The 24940-nt window shown below is 42.5% G+C and overlaps 1 protein-coding gene across 4 annotated transcripts in view; it reads left to right on the top strand.

The window, feature by feature from the left end:
* The window catches only part of atrn (attractin), a 163151-nt gene that overhangs the window by 39025 nt on the left and 99186 nt on the right, over positions 1 to 24940 (top strand). For all 4 annotated transcript variants that reach the window (XR_008833213.1, XM_056426614.1, XM_056426613.1 and 1 more), the window contains exons 11-19: positions 3105 to 3189; positions 6548 to 6765; positions 10392 to 10510; positions 12325 to 12463; positions 13148 to 13329; positions 17499 to 17718; positions 18873 to 19058; positions 21438 to 21683; positions 22813 to 22950. Coding sequence is in view for 3 of the 4 variants with exons in the window: in XM_056426614.1 (XP_056282589.1) it covers positions 3105 to 3189; positions 6548 to 6765; positions 10392 to 10510; positions 12325 to 12463; positions 13148 to 13329; positions 17499 to 17718; positions 18873 to 19058; positions 21438 to 21683; positions 22813 to 22950 (1533 nt within the window). In the remaining variant the exon portion in view is untranslated. The remainder of the gene's footprint in view (positions 1 to 3104; positions 3190 to 6547; positions 6766 to 10391; positions 10511 to 12324; positions 12464 to 13147; positions 13330 to 17498; positions 17719 to 18872; positions 19059 to 21437; positions 21684 to 22812; positions 22951 to 24940) is intronic.

Genomic DNA, 24940 nt, shown 5'->3' with positions numbered 1-24940 from the left:
CATTGTTCTGAAGTGAAGGGGATGTACTGCTCTCGCTTTGACTTTCCCCCTCGCATCCCGAGCCTTGTTGTTGTTGTTTGTGCTTCCTGGGTAAAGAACGTGAGAGCCGTGGCGGTATCTGGTGAGACTTGGTGGTTTGGAGGTCAATCCATCTCAAGGTTTTGGTCAAATCTGGCAGAAACGTAACGTATTAAAGTATGTTTTTTTCTTGTTTTTTCTTTCGTATATATAATCATATGGAATAAGTTGTGTTGCGTTTTATATCTACAGAGAAAGTCCTCTTGGTGGAGTCAGTAACCCGGGCTCGACAAAAGGACATTAGTCTTTCAGTAGTTCTCCTAAGCGCTCGGCACACGGGAAAACTTTCAGTCGGTTGACTTCGAATCTGCGATGTCGACGAAGTCGCCAAATCCTCCAAACTGCAGCATGAAATATAGTCATTGATAAAAGTATTGAAACAACGGTGATATCAGTCAGGTTCTTGTCACGGGGTGAGGCTCAGGCGCAGAGAAACGGGCTCAATGTGAACAAAAACGCTCTTTACTGAGGCCAAAAAGTTTACAAAAAAACAACAAGGTCCAAAAGGGCAGGCAGAGGATCGACAGGTAGGGTCAGAGCAGGCAGAATATACGCGAACAAGAAAGACAGGACTACGGCCAAAAGACACAGAACTATAGACGACAATCCAACGGGAGACGAGGGAAAGACTGACACAATATGTAGGGGGGGACACAGGTGTACGACATCAGACACTAACGAGACAAGAGGGGCTGAGGGCAGGTGCAGGGAATGAAACAATCAAGACAGAGAAGACACGGAACAGGGTGTTACAGTATCTGACTTTGATATAGTTATCAACTGGGGACAAGAACTCCGAATGGGTCCCAAGATAAATATGAAGGGTCTCAAGGTGATTAGAGGCCTCAGTGAGTAAAACGGATTTGTTTGTCCTCCACCGTTCATGTGAAACATCGGATCCTCTTTTTGGTGCATTTAAATACAACCCGAGACAACAAATGAGCTTTGAAAAAAGTCCACAAGCCAAAACGGGAGCCGTGGCATTCAATAACATTTGATCGAATCTGAATCCCGTAGAAAACCCTGCTTATGGGATCCGTCTCCTTTCTAATCCCTTCATCCAATCGAATCTCGCTCGCCTTTCGACACTCACAGGGAAGTTCCAAATGACGAGGATTTCGATCTGTTGTCGCTGTTTTTATTGGCTGAGAGGATAGAAACACGACAGATGTAACGGCAGCTGATCAATGTTCAGAACCTGTAGCTACAAGCTGAAAATAGGATGAAGCAGCAGGGGGAGGGGATTAATCTTATTTATCTCGAGCGACTCCCTCTAAATACTGCAGGTCCGAATGCAGAATGAATAAGTCCGTCAGCTTTAAATATTGATGTAATTTTAACTGGGACATTCTTCCAATATTGCTATGAGGCAATGGGCTGGATCATCGTCCAGCTGACTGAGAACAAACTGAGAACTTTACTTTTCATGAACTCGCACTATCGTCACATAACCAGAGAAGCTCAACCTGTTGACTTCAATTTAACGAGCAAAAGCGACTTCACGTGCATTAAGTACAATACATTTGAAATAACCCCTTAAAAGGTTTATTGTTTTGTGTTGATTGCCTTATTTTGTATCTGCTCTATTGGTTTTGATGTATGCTTTATATATTGTATTGTTTTAATGATTTTGTATATGTTTTAATCTACTTCCTCTTTAAGCTAAATTTGACTTTTATTTTGAAATGTAAAAAGGAAGCGCACCTTTATTTTAGGTTAAAATAACAAACTTGACGGAACGGCTAAATGTGATGGACTGATGCGCATTTCATGAAAAGTTTTGATAGTTTTAATGGACCCGTATGAGGCTTACGCTCTTACGGTGGTGACAACGAGGTTTTATTCAAGAGTTTTGGTTCATGTTTATACAACGAAAGAAAGGAAATAAAGAAGTTCACCAGCAGTAAAGTCTCACGCCGAATGATATATGTACAAAGTTTATTTTCAATACATGAGTGTAAATATGATTTGAGAGATGTTTGCAAGTTCAAGGTACAAAAGGCTAAAAAAGGGATTAAAAGAAGATGTATTTCTGTTGTGGGAGTCTTATTATGGAATAATGTTGAAATAGAAGTAAGAATGGTGAACTCCTTCTTGTTCTTTAAGGGATTTTTTTTTTTTAATCCTTGAGAGTTATAAATGTAATTAAAAACGGATTAATATGGAAGATGTATGTGGTAGTATATATAAATATATATATTTTTTAATCTTGTTTATTGTTTAAAATTTAAATTTATTTTGATTTCAATTTAGGATAGGAATTTATAAGCATTTTTTTGCTTCTACCTATACCTTTTCAGTCTCTCTCTTTTGTATTTTTTTATAGGATAATATTGTATTGTATTTGATTTGATTGACTGAATAAAAAATACAAACAAACAAACAACAAACAATATACAGGGATCCGTTACACATTACATTTGTATGCTGCGCCTTGGTAAGAATAAAGAAGGAGAGGCAATAAAAGAGACATAAAACAACCACAAAGACTCAAATTGACCACAACATAAAACAACTACAAAGAGACGCACCAGGACGACAAGAGAACAGAACAACAAGAGAAACAAAGGGACCCTTTTCCTATGAAGCAGGGCAACACTCAATGACTACAAAGACGCACAAAGCGACTACAAAGAGACACAAAATGGGACAAAACAACCACAGGCAAAAAAAAGAACGACAAGATGAACCAAACGACTCCAAAGAGAGGAGAGGAGTGCTGCGGATGAGGCGGTGGGGCCCACTTCTCTCTCTCAAACTTTTCCTCATAGTGAGGTTTCCCATCGCGGGTTTGGAAGGCAGAAACGACTCGGAACGGAAACCCGCCGAGAGTATTTCAACTTTCTCTCCCTCCGTGGTCGTTGCCCCCGGCGCCTCGCTCAAGGGCGCATTGCCGCCGACCGACTGGCCGATTAGCGAGCGGCCGAGATGTGAAAGGTCGCGTCGGCTGCACTCCTGATTGCCGAGGACACGTGTGACACAGCTTGACCTCTCTCTCTCTCTCTCGTGTCGTCTTTTCATTCCAGCGTGCGACGAGTGGACGGCGCTGCCCCGGCCGGACCTCTACCACGACGTCAACCGCTTCGGGCACTCGGCGGTCTTCAGTGACAGGTAATCGTCTCCGCGGGGGGTTTGCAGAGCGCAGCGCGGGGAGGCTGCGTGGGTGACGGGGCGCAGGGGTCAAAGGCCAAATGGAAATAAGAAAACATGAAGATAAGGAAGTTGAGAACTTGGACATTAGCAGGGTTCGTACGGTCATGGAAAACCTGGAAAAGTCATGGGATTTTAAAATGGTCATTTACAGGCCTGGAAAAGTCATGGAAAAAAACTTAAATCATAAAAGTTTTGGAAAAGTCATGGAAATTTGTTATAATCACATGTTCATTTACGCCGAATTTGAAATAATTAATATGTTTTTTAAAGAAAGACGCTCAAAATATAAGCCGGCGTACGCTCTCAATACGCAAAATGTTCTACATTTTTCATGTTTGATCATGGAAATTTGGTTTAAAGTCATAGAAATCCATTGGTCAACATGTGTAAGAACCCTGATTGTTTGTTTTGTTTGTTTGTGTATTTTATTCAGTCAATCAAATCAAATACAATACAATATTATTCTATATAATATTCAAAATAGAAAGACTGAAAAGGTATAGGTAGAAGCAAAAAATGCTTATAAATTCCTATCTTAAATTAAAATCAAATAAATCAGAAAATTAATATAAAATAAATAAATAAATTAAATATAAAATTAAAACAATTAATTAATTAATTAAAAAATGTCTCATTAATTTGAGAGACATTTTATTCCCCCCCACAGACTTCTTCAGAGGAGACTCGCGGTGCCACTCACGCTTCAACGCCACGTCGCTCTGGGTTAACATAAGTCGGGGGGAGACCTGCAGGACATCTACATATCTCCTCAGATGCTCAGTCTTAACCGGATTTTCAGTAACGCTCGTATTCAATGAAGCACTCGTAGCATCCAACATGTCTGAATATAATATGTTACGCAAACGTCTTCAGCGTGGATCTGTATTTTATGTAAGAATGAGCTGCAGGTTTTTATTTTTTCCTACGGATCGATTGCCTTAAGTTCTGCTTTCCAGTTTCTTCTCTTCATGGTCACATCTCTGCAGGCGTGTGCTCACACACTGCTCACACACTGCTCACACACTGCTCACACACTGCTCACACACTGCTCACACACTGCTCACACATTCCACAGAGGCTGATGTTATATAATACGACCGCTGCTGAGGAAAGGAAGGCTCGTTGTCTGAGGTTCTGAACTGAGAACCACAAAGTTGAGAGCTGAACTCTGGTTTTACAAACACCGACAGACGGATTTCATTTCCCGTCAAAGTTTTTGCGTTCTTTTTTATCTCCAAAAATCACTTCAATGACTTTACGCCGCTAACGGAAATGTTTGTTTACGATGCAACAGGAGGTGAATGTTGTGATTTTGCTTATTAGTTTTCATATCAAACAAACATACTTCACACCCGTCATTGTTTTCTATTATTTCTATGATTATATTTGTTTTGGTTTCCACCTTTTTAGATGAAACATTTCAAACTTCTAATTAATTTTTCAATTCAGTTTATTTTGTATAGCCCAACATCACAAATTACAAATACCAGGACCAGCTTCACACCCAGCCAGGTCCAATGGACCCCCTGAGACGTGAAGTCACAAAGACTCTGGGGGAAGTCTGATAATAACATGAATGATTTTTTTATATATAAAACTTTTCAATTCTCTTATTTACAATCTATTTATTACTTTCCGCACAAAAGAAATGTAGGGGCGACAATTGCATGGTGCTTGCCCCCACCCCCAATACTTTTATAGTTCAGAATTTTTTTGTAATCCATACGCTCGGCTATTAAAATCCTTAAGCTCGGCTATTATAATCCATACGCTCGGTTATTAAAATCCATACGCTCGGTTGACAAAAGAAAAGGTCTCGCGTCAGCCCGACTGCGTGGCGGCGTGGGAGGAGAAAAGGCAAACGCTTACAACCGAGGCCAAGCGACACAGTCGGTGTAATTGGAAAAGGAAAAGGGGAAAAACATTACCTTGGAAAATAATCCTTTGTGTGTTCATACATGCCATTTCATTATTAGTCCGCGATGCGAATGGATCGTGACGGGCGACGGAGCCGCGGCGAGAAGCGCCGAGTCATCGCTAAGCGGAGCGAGACACGGAGATCCGTAGAAAGCGGTACGTCCTGTTGCGGGGAGCGCGTTGAATATCAACGTGAAGCGCCCCCATGTTTCAGTCAATCCTCGGGAGCAATTAGTTCATTCAATTCGCTCATTGATCTCATTTGGATTCCATCGCGGGCAAAGACTTCAGAGGCGTCGTGTCGGAGCTTCATTTAAACGTTTTTGATTTGTTTTGCTTTTGGCAAGAAAAAAGGTCTCTGAGTGCTTCACAGTGAGTCTTAAAAACAAAAAGAAGATGTTCTAAAGACAAAGGACACGTGTTGGGTTTGAGGATGAAGATGGAGACGTTGCAGGAGGAGTCGGTGGTTCACTTGCTCCGACTCTCGTTTCTCGCCTCTTTGCAGCGGCCTCCGATCAATGTTAGAATATATTTTGAAGTTTTCACTCCTTGCTTATAAAACAGTCCACGGTCCATAGAGCTGTGAGCGCTCGCATGCACCGACACTCAGTCTAGACGGGGGGATTGTGGAGTTTTGTGCAGGATCTGAGAACTAAAGGAAAGAGGAATGCGTTCCGCCGAACTCCGGATTGGTCTGCGTTTAAGATTCTGTGAATTCTCTTCAATCTCAACTCAAATCTCTGTCTTTACCAACCTGCATTTCGCCACTTTTCAAACTTCTGGAACTTCCACAAAAGCTCCTCTGCTGTCGTCTTTTGTTTCTGAGCAACTTTTTAAATGAGAAATGAAGGAGGCGGCTCATTCACGGTTTGCCAAAAAACAAAAAACAACCTCCCTCATTTCCCCCCTCCTCTGACCCGAGCGCTCGGCAGGACGTCCGGAGCGCCCGGTTTGAAGCGTGCCCTCTGTGATCCGGGCGGGGGGGGGGGGGGGGGTGTTTTGGGGTACTTTTGCAACCGGTGCAAATTACCCATCGGCCCTGCCCAGCCGCTTCCACCAGCGCGCACACAGTCACACTAATCCGTGCAGCTGAACAGAAGCCAGTGGAGAGGGATGCTCAGAAATGTCCTGTGCCTGGCATCCACACACACACACACACACACAGAAGGGGGGGGGGGGCTGTCAGGTCCGTCCGCATAGAAAGCCAGCGCTCGTTGGGGATTTAGCAGCCTTGTGAGGCAGGTTGAGGCTCAGAGAAGACGGAGAGCACTCGGACGAAGCTCCTCCGGCGCTCTCTGTGCACAAAAAGGTCAAAACCGGGGGGGAAATTGCGGGCCTTACTTCCTGAATCCATCTTCTCGCCCCCCTGACGCCTCTCCTCCTCTTGTCTCCCCCTCAGCGCCATGTTTGCGTTCGGCGGCTTCAACAGCCTGCTGCTCAGCGACGTCCTGGTGTACACGTCGCCCAGCTGCGCGGCCTTCTCCGGCCCGGAGTCCTGCAGCCAGGCCTGGCCGGGGATCCACTGCGTCTGGAACGGCACCCGAGGGACCTGCCTGCCCTGGGAGGGCGACGGGGGCGAGCAGCAGCAGCTCCCGGCCTCCTGCAACAGCCGATCGTGTAGGTGACGCTCTCGCCACGCCGCACGAACCGGCAGGACTTCGCGGTCTCGCTCGGAGAGTGAAAATGGCAAAAGAACGAGTCACCAGGGTGTTTTTTATTTATTTTAATGTTGTGTGCGTGAGCCACGTGGCCTTCACGCGTCTTTAGAAGCCGTCCTGCCGTCTCTGGGAATGATGTCATGTCTCTGTGTGAGATTATGAGTCTGGTTCAAGCCATTAGCGGATCAACAGGAAGTGATCGGCGTCTTAAGATGCAACAGAATACCAAATGTTCAGCAGCTGCATGTTAACACACGTCTTTCTGAACTGTCGGTCGGACTAAACGAGGTATTTTAAACGTCGCCGGGGGCCCTTTAATTGGCCTTTTCTGGATTTTCTCAGTTTTAAACTATTAATTTGACACATGTATTCTGGGAAAATACCTGTGCTGATGTTCACACACATTTGTACGAATGTGTAATATTTACATGGCCTTTTACAGATCCATCAACTCCTGATCAGACATTTTCTAGACTACTCCAAAAAATAGTTGAATAAAATGTTATATTTTAATTGAATTAATACAGCTGTTGGCTTCAGCATTTGGAGGATTAGCTGAGTGTGTGAGGGAGTGTTAGAGAGGCACAATTCACGACAGTTATTCTTTTCTTCAAAAAAGGACAGCGGGTCCAACTTCTCAGGATCTGTCTGTGTGTGTGTGTGTGTGTCTGTGTGCAGGGTGTCCGCGGGTCCTTAAAAAGTCTTTAAAAGTCTTAAATTGCTTTTCCTAAAAATAAGGCCTTAAAAAGTCTTAAAAAGTCTTAAATTCAGATTGGATTGGTCTTAAATTTTTTGGGTGTCATGTCATTACGAATATGAGGCAATCTGTTCCGCCAGGTCCGTATTTTGCTCCGGTCGCTCTGCGGTGTCTCTGGTGTCACCGGGGCCACGCCCCTTCTCTTAAAGGGGCCCCGCGTATTCGGTCCTATCCCCTACAACGTGAAGCATCGGCTAGTTTAGAAAACATGGCAGGATGCAAGTTCAACAACGGCTTGAAAAGAACGAGTGTTTCTGGTCACGGTCGGTGAAATGCTTCTGAATCTGCGTTATGTGTCGCGAGACTTTCCAGCGGTGGAATCTCACGAGCAGAGCAAGAAGCACAGAGACTAGCGAAGGCCGCCAGCAGCCCGCGGGGCTAGCTGCTGCTCCGCCGCTAGCTCCTGCTCCGCCGCTAGCTGCTGCTCCGCTGCTCGCAACGACGTCAACGCTACAACGCTGGAGGTCACCGGAGGAAATCCAGCGCCGTGCAACAAAGAGCTCATCACCGAAGTCCAACAGGGCGCCGTGTTCTTCATTCTGTTCCACGAGACTCTGGACCAGACCACCGCGAGACTCTGGACCAGACCACCGCGAGCAGACAGCTGGACTTCATGTGCGTTATTGGTGAAATGACCACGTCCAGTCAGGATCCTGTGGAGCTCATGGGCCATGACACCAGGACCTACTTCAGCACCTCAAAGTAAGTCTAACATAAATATATGTATTAACTATCCTCTTGTATATGAGTATGTGTTTCATATAGTTAAGCTTTACTCATGTGTCAAGTTAATAACAGCTATGCATAGGCGCACTACACATTAATTAGACTAATTAAAAATAGTTTTAGAATGGTAGTAAGTAGAGTGGTGTTTACCTGTCAATACGTCTCCATAGTGTTCACTAGGCTCAAGAGATGGCTCACGTTGCTTAATTTGTAAAAATAGTTTTCATTCATATTTATCCAGTCTGACATTAATCTGAAGTGGTGGTGTCATGAAGAGATGTGGTGACTGTTGTTTGGCTAATGTCTGCCTTTTTTCTTTCTTTTTTCCAGGAGAATGGACCAAATGTCAACTGGAAGTTTTTATATTAATACAGTTTGAAAAGGATTGTTTTCCTAGTATATTCACAAAAGCTCAGGAGTAGACATGAACCTGTGACAAACATCCATCACATAGAGACATGAGAACTGACACACACATACATTCTATTATGTAAATGAATTTGCATTTTAAAAGCAGCTGGAATTGTTATTTATGTTATTTTATAGATTTTTTTTTGTTCAAAAGGAACTATGTTGCCTGTATTTTTAAAATATATTTACTTGATATAAGCATTTGTTCATGGGACTTAAATGTTCTGAAAATTTATTACTAAATATAATTTACAACAGCAATGACATTTGTGTTATCCTTTTGCATTACACCATACTGTTAATTTTAAACAGACATCAGTGTGTTTACTTTGAATTAGTTTATTTAGATTAATGTATATTTCCATCGTAAGTTAGGTCTTAAATTTTATTTCGACGTGGTCTTAAAAAGTCTTAAAAAGTCTTAAATTTCACTGGTTTATTCCTGTAGACACCCTGTGTGTGTGTGTGTGTGTGTGTGTGTGCGTGCGTGCCTGCACCACAGGACGATGTAATCATCAGGGACAGCTCAGCCAGGTCTCTAGACTTCCTGCTAAGATTTCTCTTGTTTTGCCATTTGTCGGAAAAAGAAGAAAAATTCATTTTCGACAGAAGCGCCGGCAGATGGAAACTGCGCTCTGGGAATATCTACTCAGTCGCATTTAATCCCAGGGAGGCCTTTCCTGCTCCACTGCTGTCTGGCAGTCACCCTTAGCAGTTTACATTTTTTTTTTTTTTTCCCCGATTCCTTGTTTTTTTTGTCATATTTCAATCTCTCTAGTTTCATTTTTTACTGCAAAATACAAGTCCCGGACATCTATGGCAACAACACGATCATGAAGTAGAGAGAAACACAGTTAAAGGTCCATAAATCATAAATAAGTTGCAGCAGCACGCTCTACATATTGGATCTGTCCATGTTTACCTCCCTCTACTTGAATGTCTCTGTTCTGTTTTAATCCGCCTGTGTTCAAGTCTGCCAGGTGAATGTTTTATTTTCCCAACACTATTTATTTTTAGTCCAAACTATACAATGAGACATGTATTATAAATAGATTTAGATGAAATGTTACAATTTGAATCTTCAATTTGGTTGCTTTTCACGACTGAAGCGCACATGATGTGTTCAAGCACCGCCGGAAAAGTACGTTTTTTACAGCTTCTGGCTGCGATGGGATGATGTCATTTTGGGTGTTTTTAAAAATAACCTCTTTTAACTGTTTAACCCTCCTGTTACCTTCACATTTACTAACATATTTTACCCTTAAGGTCAATTTGACCCCAGCAATTAAAACCTCCAGAAAATTATTATAATTAATATTGTTTCCCAAGTTTAAGTGTGAGGTACTTTATGTTTGTTTGTTGACTACCTAAATAGCCCTTTAAATAAATAAAAAAGTTGATATTTCTTATATGTTTGACACAGTGAAAAACAGTCTGGGGTCAAATTGACCCCAAAGAACACCGACGTTAAACATTGAATGGGGTCAAATTGACCCGTAAGGTAACAGGAGGGTTAAACCCGCTGATGCATTTTGGGTTTGCACTTGTAAAAGTGTTTTTACAGTGTGATATTTTGTGATCGTTACATTTACCACCAGCACGGGTGTCTGGTAAAACACCAACTATAATAGCAACAACAACAAAAAATACATATATACTAATTATATTCCATGTTCTTCACAATGTTGCAGATGCTGACGAGCGCTGTGAACAGTACACCGACTGCTACAGCTGCACGGCCAACACCAACGGCTGCCAGTGGTGCTCCAGCCAGTGTCTGTCTCTGGGAAGCAACTGCACTTCTGCCACGGTAAGAAAACAGCCGACGATGCAAAATAACATCGCCGATCACGTCTCGCAGTTTAAGACGGAAGAGTTGTGATAACGCGTCGATAAGTAGTCTCTTTATCCAGAGACGGGATGCACAAACCTCCCATTCATTTATTTTATTAGTGAGTACGCATTATAAATTGGCCCACGTCAGCTTTGAGTAAAGACGAGATAAAGAACTGACGAGTCGCCTTTGTCTCCGAGTCTGAGGCGTCGGTCTGCGTTTTAAACCGCTGCTCATCTCGAGGCGATCTGACAGTTAATGCGTCTCCCCCGGCGCTCTCATCTGCACTCGTCTTCACAATTTTGGATGGATACGGGTCAGCCGCTCCGACTGCAACCATTTCATAATCCGACACTTTGTGATGGCGTTCCACTCAAATGGCTTCATTGTCGGTAAGAAAAAGAAACATTTCAATTTGGACGCGGTGAGATTTTCTCTCGTTGCGGCCAAAAGCGTTTCAATCTTGTTCAAAATCGTACAAATCTCCAACATTTTGTTGCATTCTTTGGTTGGGAAAAATAGATGTAATATGTAAATGTCTGATTTAATATATAATATATAAAAAACTGTTTTTGAACTTACACTTATATTTTATTGTATGTATTAAATAACTATTCTTTTTTTCAAATTTTTATTATTCTAGTCTTACAGTATATTTATTATCATCATTATTAACTCACTTATTCTCCTCTAGAAACAAAGCACCAGATATTAATTATCAGGAACGACAGAAGCCTGGAATGCAGATGGATAAGTTTTAAAAACGTTAAACAAAACAAACGAGACATTAAAAAAAGGCCATTTTACCCTTAAAATAAACTAAATATTCTCCGTGTGACGTAGTTTTTCATAGAAGCTCTGGAAGGAAACGCCTTCTCTAGAATATAGAGATATATAATATAACATCGAGCGTTCCTCCCGGAACTAAATAACTATTCTTAAAGGAATTTTTAATGGATGCTGATTTTAAATATATAGCAAACGTCCCGGCCGACTGTTCGCCGTGGAAACATCTGACGTATCTGAAGTATAAGAGGAACTGAAACTGGGCACTAGGCAGATGATGGACATCAGGCTCCGGATGCGCGTGAATTAAGTTTAACAACATTTAATGGCAAGAAGTGGAAACAAACATTCGAGGCTCAGGATTGTGGGTTTCGTGGTGATCCGGGTTCAACAGGAACCAGCTGGAAGAACCCGGGTCAAGACGAAAGAGAACGATCTTTCCCCAGTACAGAGTCTTAGTCCCAGAATCAGCCAATCAGCTCCTCTCAAAGGTAGTTCAGCCTCTAACACCTTCCTGTTGGATAAAAGTCCCGCTATCAAAATGGAGAGGTCAAAGGTCACGACCCCCGGGTCAAAACGTCACTTCCGGTCAAGTCGCTAGACAAGTATTTTCACAATAAAAGTCCCGTCTGTTATTGTCTGCATTAAAGTCACTTCACGGGCTTCAACCTGCTTCCACAATCTGAAATACTAACAAACATTCACTCTCATGAACATACATTAAGTCTTGCCATTGACATATACATAGAGTAAACAGTCCCCCTATGCTTCATCACACATTAACAACAATATCAATATTCTCCCTAATATTTCCTGTTACAATATCTTTCTAAATGTATTTATTTAAAGCATAAGACTTCCTCTGCACATGTGCATGATCAAAATAAACTATTACAACCTAACAAAAGCCAAATATAATGTCGCTCCATGAAACTGAGCCGTCTCGTACATCTATGTCATCTCTCCTGAGCGTCTTTGATTGACCTCTGTGTTTTTCTTCCCAGGGGGCCATAGGGGAGTACGACGTTTGCCCCAAGGACAACCCGTCGTACGTGTGCAACAAGAAAACCAGCTGCAAGAGCTGCGCTGTGGACCAGAACTGTCAGTGGGAACCTCGCAACCAGGAGTGCATCTCACTGCCAGGTAACTGAGTTTGGTATTTTAAAAAAACATCGTTCGTAAAACTATCGTCACCCACTTTAAATGCTAAGATGCACACGAGTGGTGGAACATGTAAGATGCACCCTGGGAGTTATTCTTTTATAGATTTGGCCATTTGGCGGTTATAAGAACAATTTATGCTTTGACTTAATTTCTGGGATCTGGGGATGCATCGAGCATAACATTAGTGCATTATGATATGAGTAGATATCTATCTATGAATGAACATGTTGCTTTCTCTAATGGACTTCTCAAATGTCTCCATAAATACACTGAGATACAAGTTAAGATCTATAAGAACGTTAAATTAGAAAATAACTTTTCTGTTGATGCAGAGACACCGATGCTTGTATTTTATTCCACAGAGTAAAATACAATACCATATTTATTGTCTTGTACTTTTAAAAATGTAAGTAAGAATCAATGTGACATTTATATATATATATATTTATTTTAAATCATCTTTATCGTTTTAAAATTGCTTTTTTGGGCTTGCCCTGCCGGTCACAAAAACATTCTGAAAAATGAATAATTTGCATCGTAATCATTTTCAATTCAATAAAAATGTGAGAAAGAAAGCATCTTTTTCCACTCGCATTTTAAGTGTAATTATAAAATATAAAACGGACGATCGTTCCGACTCCTCGTCGGTTTTCTCCGTTCCAGAGAACGTGTGCGGGGAAAGCTGGCACCTGGTGGGAAACTCGTGTCTGAAGTTCCTCACGGCGAAGGACTCGTACGACAACGCCAAGCTGGCCTGCAGGAGCCACAACGCCGTCCTGGCCTCGCTCACCACGCAGAAGGAGGTGGACTTTGTCCTCAAGGAGCTGCAGATGATGAGCGTGGCGGTAAGTGGGGGGGGGGGGAGGAGGAGGAGGAGGAGGAGGAGATCCAGACTGTCTGCTGTCCTGGCTCCTGATTGGTGGAACGAGCTCCCCACTGACAGCAGGAAGTCTCTTCATCTTCCGCAGGAAACTAAAAACACATCTTTTCCGACTATATCCGGATTAAAACACAGATTAGCACTTCAGTGGCTCTTAAATGGCTCTTACTTATAGTATTACTTATGGTATTACTTATAGTATTACCTATAGTATTACTCATGTTATTACTCATGTTATTACTTATGGTATTACTTATGTTATTACTCATGTTATTACTTATGGTATTACTTATGGTATTACTCATGTTATTACTTATGGTACTTTTGTAGTTCGACTTTCTTGAAGAAATGTTACTTTCTGTATTCTTGTTGTTCTGAGTTTGTACTCTTGGTTGATGCACTGATTGAAAGTCGCTTTGGATAAAAGCGTCTGCTAAATGACATGTAGTGTCATGGTGGTGCTGGAGGAGGAGGAGGAGGAGGAGGATATTAATTAAGATCAGACAAACTTGAATTTTCTCCTTGGGGAAATTGAGTCGTCACGGCGACAGAGATATGAAACGCAAAGAGACTCAGAAGATAAAACTGATTGTTACAGCAAAGAAGAACGGCGAAACATCGAGACTAAAGACTTTAAATTCCGGCTCAAAGAAATACAAACGAACCAATCGGAGCCTCGAAGACCCGAGCAGGAAAACGATCAAAGTGCACGACTGAAGCGTCTTCGCTCCTCACCTCGACCTCTGTGCACCTCCTGGAGTCGTGGCCGCGTCTTCCGGAGAGCCGTCGCCCTTTGTTCGTGTTTCTTCTGCCCGTGCGCTCTCGTCGGATTCTTTTTCGTCTCGTGATTTTCGGACCAGTGAGCGTGAAACGAATGTTCCGTTAACGGGTTCCTTCCTCCGGCGTCTCTCACGCGCTCCATCAGAGCAAATACGCAGAAATCCATCCCGACAATCGACTCGCCTTCGCGAGCCGCCGTTTATGTCGCCGGAGGCGGGTCCGCCGTGCGGATGTGCGAATGGTGTTCGGTCCCTGCGTCTCGTTCGCCCCAAACGGAACGAGAGAGATTTACTCGATACGTCCTGAATGCGTCTGACGCTTTTGATCCTGCACTTTTTTACTCATGGCTGCTTGCAATGTTGATAATCCATAAATCCATTAAGTGAGATTATATTTCACTAAACACTGACTCCAACCATCATCGTCTTGGCTAAAATGATCAGCGTAACATGTCTCAGGTTTTTCTGTCATTTTGGAATTAAGCAGCAGATGTGAATATATCTGATTACCCAGGAATGCAATTAACCAAAAATGTGATTGTAAATCATTTTATTCATTCATCAATCGTTGTAGTAAACGTTGAAGACAACATACCGACCGGGCTCTGGTTCTACCTGCTTCTTAACCCTCCTGTTACCTTTAGGGTCAATTTGACCCCATTCAATGTTTAACGTCGATGTTCTTTGGGGTCAATTTGACCCCAGGCTGTTTTTCACTGTGTCAAACATATAAGAAATATCAACTTTTTTATATATTTAAAGGGCTATTTAGGTAGTCAACAAACAAACATAAAGTACCTCACACTTAAACTTGGGAAAAAATATGAATTCTAATAATTTTCTGGAGGTTTTAATTGTTGGGGTCAAATTGACCCCGAGGGTAAAATATGTTAGTAAATGTGAAGGTAACAGGAGGGTTAAGTGGAATTTTTTAATTTATTTGATGTGAATGCAATTTCACATTGGTCTAATACAGAGCATGAAACTGTAGTTGGGTTTAAAGAAACGTCTTTCACGATCATAAGTCCACGATACATTTTTATATATATATATATATACATAGGAATCGGACAAAAAATCCAGGATTGGTGGGTGTCTTCAGAGACGTGCAGTGTGGAATGTGGTTCAGTTTGGACATGCGGCAGGTTCTACAGGCCCCGAGCGCGTCGCCTGCAGATCCACAGGCTCATGGACTGCTGGATGAATATTTACATTCCAACCAACTGAGCAGCAATCGGCCAAAAACTGTCTAAAAATGGGAACGGCTCTGGTTTGCCAGCACATAACCTTCGTTGCGATGGATTTTCTATCTGATATCGATTCAGTTGTTAATGTGTCCCAGGGTTGGAAGCCGACTGTCCAGATTTAGATATCCACGTGGTATTTTATAGTTAAGCTCCTGACGCTAAGTAGATTGTGTCTTTTTAGGATGTGACGGTGACGCCACCAGACAGGCTTTTTATTTTGAGTGCCTGATAAGTGGTCCGAACTGTACTCCTGCAGTGCTTTTGATGCATGCTGGATTATATAACACTCCTCTGTGAACCACGAGTGCAGATGCACAAACAACTTCAGATGGATTTTGCTGTAATGAGGTCCAAAATATAATCTAAACAGTGAATCGATAAACTAATCAAATAAGCAGCAGAATAATGGATCCGACCATTAAATAGACCAAAAGGGGTCCACATAAAGGACACATTTCCTATTCTATAATTACATTCATACCATCACATTTCCTGAAATAGAAAAACATGATCCCACATCATTGGCCTCATCACTGCTAAATCCTACAATATTTTGGTGAAGAAGAGTGTGACATAATCCAGAGTGTGTGTGTGGGCGGAAAGGTAGTCTCTTATGACCCAGCCTGCACTTGAATGCAACGCGGCGTCATCTCCGGCTGCAGTCCCCGCTTTGGTTTCTGTGGATCACACACGGCCATCCCTCTCTGAAAGCCACCCATGCAAAGGAATGTAAGGCACTTACACTCCTACAAATTGCTCTGGAGCTGAATAAGACAAAAAGGTCTTTTCAGTCTAAATTCACAAAGCCTTGGCTGGAATTGGAGAGTGGTTTCCATCCATACTCATGAAGTTGTGCATATTTCCCCTGCTGGTCGAAATTCAATTCTGTTGGTCAATTCCAGGTAATCCCTGGCCTTAATCTAAGAGGAGAGGTAAAATCCCTGTTTCTCTGGAATCAAATCAGTCCTCAAACTGTCCAGTTGAAAGGTAAAAAGCTATAGATATGTTGTACTGACGCCGTTCGTTTGTGCCGCTTAGCCGCTCCAAACATTCCCAGACCGAATGCATCGATCCAAGAAAGGTAACGGCATCCCGAGGGAACAGTGATCGGACCCTCGTCCACGAGAGATCGAGCACCCTTTGTTTACTAGCACTGCAACGGCGTGGCCATTGATTAGAGATGGGAACGGAGAGCGGAGCTTCCCGAGTGAGGCGAAGCAAAAGCTGCTTCTCCTGCGGCTCAGCCCGTCCACAAGGGGAGTTCATGTCAGCGCAGATGAAATGCTGCTGAAATATTGCTTTTTGTTTGTCGCTGACATCCAGGGGAAATTCCTGACAACGACGATGACAAAAACATAGCTAACTAGAACGGGCACTCGGTAGAGCGCATACCTTCGCATATCACAAGATTGGGCATTGAATTATGAACATGTTGGCATTAGTTGCATGCCAATTGGATAGAAATTGACCCATGGTAAAAAGAAGAATTTGACCTTTTCGTGACCTTGACCTTTGACCCGATTGATCCCAGAATCTAATCAAATGGTCCCCGGATAATAACCAATCATCCCACCAAATTTCATGCGATTCGGTTTAATACTTTTTGACTTATGCGAATAACACGCAAACACACATACAAATAAATAAATACACGGCGATCAAAACATAACCTTCCGCATTTTCAATGCGAAGGTAATAATAATCTTTTTTTTTGGACTAAATATCACGTTAGTCCCAAATTCCAGATTTCCTGGCACTGAAGTGGTCTCTCAGCCATTTTTTTCAACTCCTTTAACCTGGAGCAGTTTTAGGTTGTCTTGTTTTACTCGATGTCGACTGTTGGTCTCAGCTGAGTCAATCATGGCGTCCAAGTTGGTTAAGAATGTAATGTGTTGACTGCATCTGGTTGATCTTCTGGCAACATTTTAAATGATTCATTCGGAGCTTAGATTCGGTTGCATTCAATGACCGTCTGTTTGTGCGCTTTCTGGCCACGACCAATTGTGAGCAAGTAAAACTTCCAAGGAGTCGACCTCTGTGCGGAGTTGTGTTGTGAAGTGAACGACGTGTCAATGTTTTGACTTTGGCCTCCTGTTGTGCGTTCGCAGTACAAGTCCACCGTGACGCCGTGGGTGGGGCTCAGGAAAATCAACGTGTCGTACTGGTGCTGGGAGGACATGTCGCCCTTCACCAACACCACCCTGCAGTGGCTCCCCGGGGAGCCCAGCGACGCCGGCTTCTGCGGCTACCTGGCCGAGCCGGCGTCCAGCGGACTGAAGGCCCAGACCTGCATCAACCCGGTGAACGGCAGCCTGTGCGAACGGCCAGGTGGGTTCGCAATACTCGACGGATTTAGGAAATCCTGGAGGAAAGTAGATTCATGCAAATTAGATGAAATATTGCTGGCTTGATGCCAAAAAAACCTACGCTAACAAGAAAAGTTTATTTAACAGCAGCAGCAGTTTTACTCACTGGGGCCTTTTTGTTCACTACAATCTAAAACTCCTGCGCCTTTTATGCAAACAGTCATAATGCCATAAATCATTATGAAAGAATACATGTAAATCATGGACTCAAATGAAATAAATCAATAAATATACGGTATATATACACACACACACACACATTTTATTCACGTAAAATAGAGATATCAAATTTTTTGTCTGCAACAATTTATGTCAAATAATCTGTTTTCCCACATTTACTTATCAGCAAAAAATGCAGCTGTGAGACGATTCATGCAAACTCAGCTGAAAACACAACCGCCGAAAATTCCCGAGATAAACACCCGACTTTGGTTGAATAGCGTCAATCTATCGCCGCCGTGAGTCGTTTGAGATGAATGTCAGATCACACTTTTTTTTAATATACACAGACAAACCACTTGCTGTCTTTCCAGCATGTGCAAAGCTAATGAGGCCGAAAGGACCAGAGACATTCCGGGATCGAAAAATGAAAACATGTGAACATCTCTGGCATCGCGCAGTCTGAGACGTCATCGAGCTGTTTTTTTTCTTCTTCATTTCGTCTATATATTTTTTTCTCTCTCCCCGCGAGACATTTAGATGCAGAATAAATTGTTTTCAAATCATCGCGCCTGATCTCAGGTCTGTTCCCGTCCGTCTGGTCGGACCGCCGCGGAGCAAATTTTGTACCTCCTGATCCCAGCGTGTTTGCTGCGGTTGTTTCTCATTAAAATCGTCCAACAATTTAACAATGCACTCCCAGAAAGTTGGAGTGCCAGCTGCTCTCAGACGGCGTGTTGATAACAGCGGCGGTTGGTGATTTTACAGTGTTGCATCGCAGAAATAAACTCTGAGGCAGACGAAGACCAGAAGGAATTTGTGAATACATTCAAGGTTGTGATTAAAAAAACCCTGACTATTTCAGGAACAACTTTGTCTGCTTTAAAAAAAAAAGTGCATCTGTTATTCAAACTCCAAAAGGGCTTAAGCAATAACGTCTCGAAAAATGTTCCTCAGCCAATCACAGCGCCAAGCAGTGCCGGACGGCGTGCGCCATGAGAGCCACCTGCAGCGAATGCACCAGCAGCAGCTCGGAGTGCATGTGGTGCAGCAACATGAAGCAGTGCGTGGACTCCAATGCCTACGTGGCCTCCTTCCCCTTCGGCCAGTGCATGGAGTGGTACACCATGAACAGCTGTCCACGTAAGTCCCCCTCTCGACACCCCCCCTCCCCCACCCCTCATTGACAGATTTCAATTCAATTCAATTCCGTTTATTTAGCCCAATTTCACAAATTACAAATTTGTCTCGGAGTGCTTTACAATCTGAACACATAGACATCCCTGTCCCAAAACCTCACATCGGATCAGGAACAACTCCCAAATAACACTTCAGGGGGGAAAAAGTGACGAACCCTTCAGGAGAGCAACAGAGGAGGATCCCTCTCCACACATTAGAGTTAAAACACATTCAATGAATGTGACAGAGTGGATGAATAGTTGGTAGTCGGCATATTCCACGACCCAGACCTCGATGATCCATCAGGCAGATATGATCTATGCCGTCTCATAGGGTCCGATGACCCCATAAGACGTGAAGTCACAAGGACTCCGGGGAGAAAGCAGAGTTAGTAACGTGTGATGGAGAGATGAAAATTCATCCCTAAGGAGAAAAAAGAGGAGATAGGTCCTCAGTGCATCCTAAACGTCCCCCGGCAGCTATAAGCCTATAGCAGCATATCAAGGGGCTGGACCAGGTGAACCTGATTCAGCCCTAACTATAAGCTCTGTCAAAGAGGAAGGTCTTAAGTCGACTCTTAAACGAGGTGACTGTGTCTGCCTCCCGGACTGAAATTGGAAGCTGGTTCCATAAAAGAGGAGCTTGATACACCGGTCATTGGGACTCTTGTCGTTTGCCAAACACACCTAAATTATGTGCAGGCTCTGAATACTGAGTCTGAGAATCATTTCCCATTATTACACAATACCCCCCGAGAAATCTTATTTTATGTCTTTCAGTCTCTTTTGATAAAAGAGTGTAGACATTAAAAACCCCTCTGAATATAAACACTCCGAATGGGACTACAGATGAAAAATAGCCTCTTGGCTAACTCTGGCACATTTCCTGCAATGTTTTTCTTGATGTGCACTGTCCCTTATTAAATAATCCCAGTCAAAAAAAATAAAAAACCTGTGGCTAGACGCTGAGACTCAGAACGTTGTGATGTTATAGTCGTAGTTTTGACATTGAGTCTCTGTTAATCGTAAAGTTGTTCCTTTCTATATATGCCGGCAGGAGTTCAACGAGAACGTTACGACGAGACGACCGTCGTAACGTTCCATCTAAGAGGCGCCGCGGAGAGAAATATGTGGGGGGAAATTGCGCGAAATTAAGCAAAAACGCTGACACGTGAACACGATGCGGGATTCCACTTAAAGCGCCGATCGAGCCGCGCGCCGGAGCGTGACGATGCCGGAGGGAGGAAGAGCTCTGCAGGCCGCTCGCGTGCCGTTAATCGACTCCACTTGAGCATATGTCGCGGTTTCAATCCGACTTCAAAGAAAAGACGCCGGAAAGGCCGCATCGTGGAGCCGCTGTGGCTCTTTTCAATGTTGCAGTTGATGAGATGGCGATTCATAATTTGGTTCCATAGTTTGAGAACTTGTTTTGTGTACGGCGCGGCAGAGAACAATGTTCATTTATTCGAGCCGACAGGTCGATTTAAATACAAGTCGTTGCTGAAAGCCGTTTGCAGGAAGCCCCCTCCGGGGCCGACAGTTGGGAATTAAAATCCGGGCAAAGGAATACGATTGATTAACTGTCGAGCCGTGTAGATGTGTAGTGGGTATTATTAATGTAAGCTTCTGGACTTTATTTACAAACGAACTCGGCGCTATTCCAATTGATTGAACCCTTTCTAGTTTCCTCCCTGTGAACGAGCTCTTTCCTTTACGCCCGCACGCCGCCACGCGTCGTCGTCGTGTGTGTAAAGGTGCGTTCACACCAAAAGCGAAACTATTTTTTCACGCGACCGAATCCCGTGAAAAGTCAACGTACAGACGCGTGTGGCTGCGATAGACAAGATATTTTCCCGGGCGACGCGTTAGGGGCGACGCGATGTGGGCGACGCGTTTCCAGCGGCGCAATTTTCGCCCCGAGTTGAAATATTTCACCTTTGAGGCGTCATCTCGCAACTCGGGCCAATCGGCTCTTGAGTTCTCTCTCGTCGCTGGAAGCGGAAGTCTTCCAGACGTAACAGTAACTTCATCGGTGAAAGTGACCGAGCTGAGTGAGCCTACGGGTGATGTCATCAACCCAAACACGAGGGCGTCAGTGTGTGGGACGTCCACAACAAGTATAAAGCAGAACTAGTGGTGAGTTATTCTGGTGGATGGAGGAGATGATAACGGTCTCTACGGAGACGAGACACGGAGATAAGCCCCGCCCCTCGCGGAGCGTCTCGACGCTCATGGCGAGAACACGGCGAACGGTCGAGCGAGTAAACTCACGCGTTTTGGGCGACGCGAAAAATCGTTTCTCTTTTGGTGCGAACGCACCTTAACCGCTGTCGCTCTGCCGCAGCGGAGAACTGCTCCGGCTACCGGACGTGCGGCCAGTGTCTGGACCAGCCGGGCTGCGGTTGGTGCACCGACCCCAGCAACACGGGCCGAGGTCAGTGCATCGAGGGCTCGTACCGCGGGCCCTTCCAGACCTCGGTGCCGGCGCCGTCCACCCTCCCCGGCCTGCCCGCCGGCCCGCAGCCCGCCCTCAACGCCAGCATGTGCCCCAGCGAAGCCAAGTACAACTGGTCCTTCATCCACTGCCCAGGTAGGGGGGAGCGCGAGAGAAACAATCATCTCAGGAAAAGTATCGACGCCGTTTGACTCTGAGGGGAATCCGTTCTCTTGTCGTGTCGGAACAAAATTGAAATCTGTTTGTTTGTTTGAAGGAGCTTTTAACCCTCCTGTTACCTTCAAATGTTCTAACATCTTTCACCCTCGAGGTCAATTGGACTGCAGCTATTTAAAGCTCCAGAAAATTATTCTAATTCCAATTAGTTTGTATGTGTAAGTGTCAGGTACGTAATGTGTCTTTGTTGATGCCTAAATAGCCCTTAAATAAAATAGTGTTTAGGATGAGTAAACTTGTGTGAACTATCAGTGGTTTTCTGGTTGTGTTAGGGCCTAAAACCTCTTTGAAGATTTAAAGAAATTGGATGTTATAGTTATAGTGACCTCAATATCATCCAAAACAACCCAAACCGATAAAATAGGTCGATAAAATGTTGATATTTCAGCCTGGGGGTCAAATTGACCCCAAAGAACACCGATGTGCACTCGTGTGTTCAGGACATTGAAAACATGTAATCATGTTAATGTTATATTTACCCAGTTCTCCTCTATAAATAAGGAAAAGTCGTGAAATATGAAGCAAAAAAAATGTCAATCATATATTTTGAGACTTTAAACATCGAATGGGGTCAAATTGACCCCAAAGGTAAGAAGAGGGTTAATAAGATTTTTCGCCTCATGCTCCTCGCGATCCTCATGTGTAAAAGAGTTGAAGTGCCCTCAATGAAACGACTTGCCCTGCATACAAACTGGCTCTACAAACAATAACGCCTGAAGAAGTCGGGCCTCTCAAAGGACTGTTTACTTTAATCCTTATGATCCAAAACTGACAGAAGTACAATGCAAATGAGACTTCTCTCCCGCGCAGTAAATCTAGACAAATGAACACGGCAGCCAGAGAGAATGTCACGGTGGCAATACTTTGTCACGCGAGGACTTCATGTGACATTTCACAAGATCCCAGACTTCATTTTACCGTCTCTACTCGCGTATCAACATACAAGTGCGTTTATGTTTTGGCCCCAGGGCTGTTTATTTAAAAAGGGAAGTAGAGGAAACGTCGCGGTGATGTTCATGCAGCCTGCGCCTCGTTTGCTCCCCGGCAGCCTGTCAGTGCAACGGGCACAGCCAGTGCGTCAACGAGAGCGCGTGCGAGAAGTGCGAGGACCTGACGACCGGCCGACACTGCGAGAGCTGCATCTCCGGCTTCTACGGAGATCCGACCAACGGGGGCAGCTGCCAGCGTGAGTATCCGTTCGCTTTTGACTTTTTCTTTCTGCACGCAGCTTCATTTGACCCGTCAGGATTTTACCGTTTTATTTCTGACATTTTTCCCGACTCCCGGCTGCACAGTAAAGCGTTACCGTTGGATATGAAAGATGTTCTCTATGGCTCATGATGACAGTCGGTCCATCAGAAAACAAATCATTCGTCCACTCCTCCAACAGCTTAATTTGAGTTTACCAATATAAATTCAGCCACGTGTATGTTTTAGGATATTTCTCTCCCTTTTTTTTCTGGGATATATTAATTATGTGTCCATTTTGGAATATATATTTATTTATTTATATATGTATAGAATATTTATATATATATATATATATATATGTATAGAATATATATATATAGTGTATATATACAGGACTGTCTCAGAAAATTAGAATATTGTGATGAAGTTCTTTATTTTCTGCAATGCAATTAAAAAAACAAAAATGTCATGCATTCTGGATTCATTACAAATCAACTGAAATATTGCAAGCCTTTTATTCTTTTAATATTGCTGATTATGGCTTACAGCTTAAGAAAACTCAAATATCCTATCTCTAAATATTAGAATATCATGAAAAAGTATACTAGTAGGGTATTAAACAAATCACTTGAATTGTCTAATTAACTCGAAACACCTGCAAGGGTTTCCTGAGCCTTGACAAACACTCAGCTGTTATAAATCTTTTTTTTACTTGGTCTGAGGAAATATTAAAATTTTATGAGATAGGATTTTAGAGTTTTCTTAAGCTGTAAGCCATAATCAGCAATATTAAAAGAATAAAAGGCTTGCAATATTTCAGTTGATTTGTAATGAATCCAGAATGCATGACATTTTTGTTTTTTTAATTGCATTACAGAAAATAAAGAACTTTATCACAATATTCTAATTTTCTGAGACAGTCCTGTATGTATGTATGTATAATTTATTATTATTATTATTATTATATCTAAATATATAAATATGTTCCAAAAGGGACACATGTAATTAATATATATATATATATGTGTGTATATATATATATATATGTATATATATATATATGTGTATATATATATATGTGTATATATATTTATATATATGTGTGTATATATATATATGTGTATATATATATTTATATGTGTGTGTATATATATATATATTTATATATAAGTGTATATATATATATATATGTGGGTGTATATATATATATATACAGGACTGTCTCAGAAAATTAGAATATTGTGATGAAGTTCTTTATTTTCTGTAATGCAATTAAAAAAACAAAAATGTCATGCATTCTGGATTCATTACAAATCAACTGAAATATTGCAAGCCTTTTATTCTTTTAATATTGCTGATTATGGCTTACAGCTTAAGAAAACTCAAATATCCTATCTCTAAATATTAGAATATCATGAAAAAGTATACTAGTAGGGTATTAAACAAATCACTTGAATTGTCTAATTAACTCGAAACACCTGCAAGGGTTTCCTGAGCCTTGACAAACACTCAGCTGTTATAAATCTTTTTTTTTACTTGGTCTGAGGAAATATTAAAATTTTATGAGATAGGATTTTAGAGTTTTCTTAAGCTGTAAGCCATAATCAGCAATATTAAAAGAATAAAAGGCTTGCAATATTTCAGTTGATTTGTAATGAATCCAGAATGCATGACATTTTTGTTTTTTTAATTGCATTACAGAAAATAAAGAACTTTATCACAATATTCTAATTTTCTGAGACAGTCCTGTATATGTGTGTATATATATCTATATATGTGTGTGTATATATATTTAGATATATATATATTTCAGTGACATCAATAAACCAGCCTCTGCATATCTTCCTCTCGTCACTAGTATACGTATACCTCTCTCCCCCCCAGGGACATTAAAGACATATTGTACTTGTCATCTAATCGTGTCATTCTTCACATCAGTTAATGAACATAAGCAACAACAAAAAAGCTGCACGCATCAAAAAGAA

Source organism: Pseudoliparis swirei, chromosome 11 (genome assembly GCF_029220125.1).
Source record: "Pseudoliparis swirei isolate HS2019 ecotype Mariana Trench chromosome 11, NWPU_hadal_v1, whole genome shotgun sequence".
NCBI lineage: Eukaryota > Metazoa > Chordata > Actinopteri > Perciformes > Liparidae > Pseudoliparis > Pseudoliparis swirei.
Note: the sequence above shows the minus strand (reverse complement) of the source record. Positions and strands in the feature narration are given on the sequence as shown.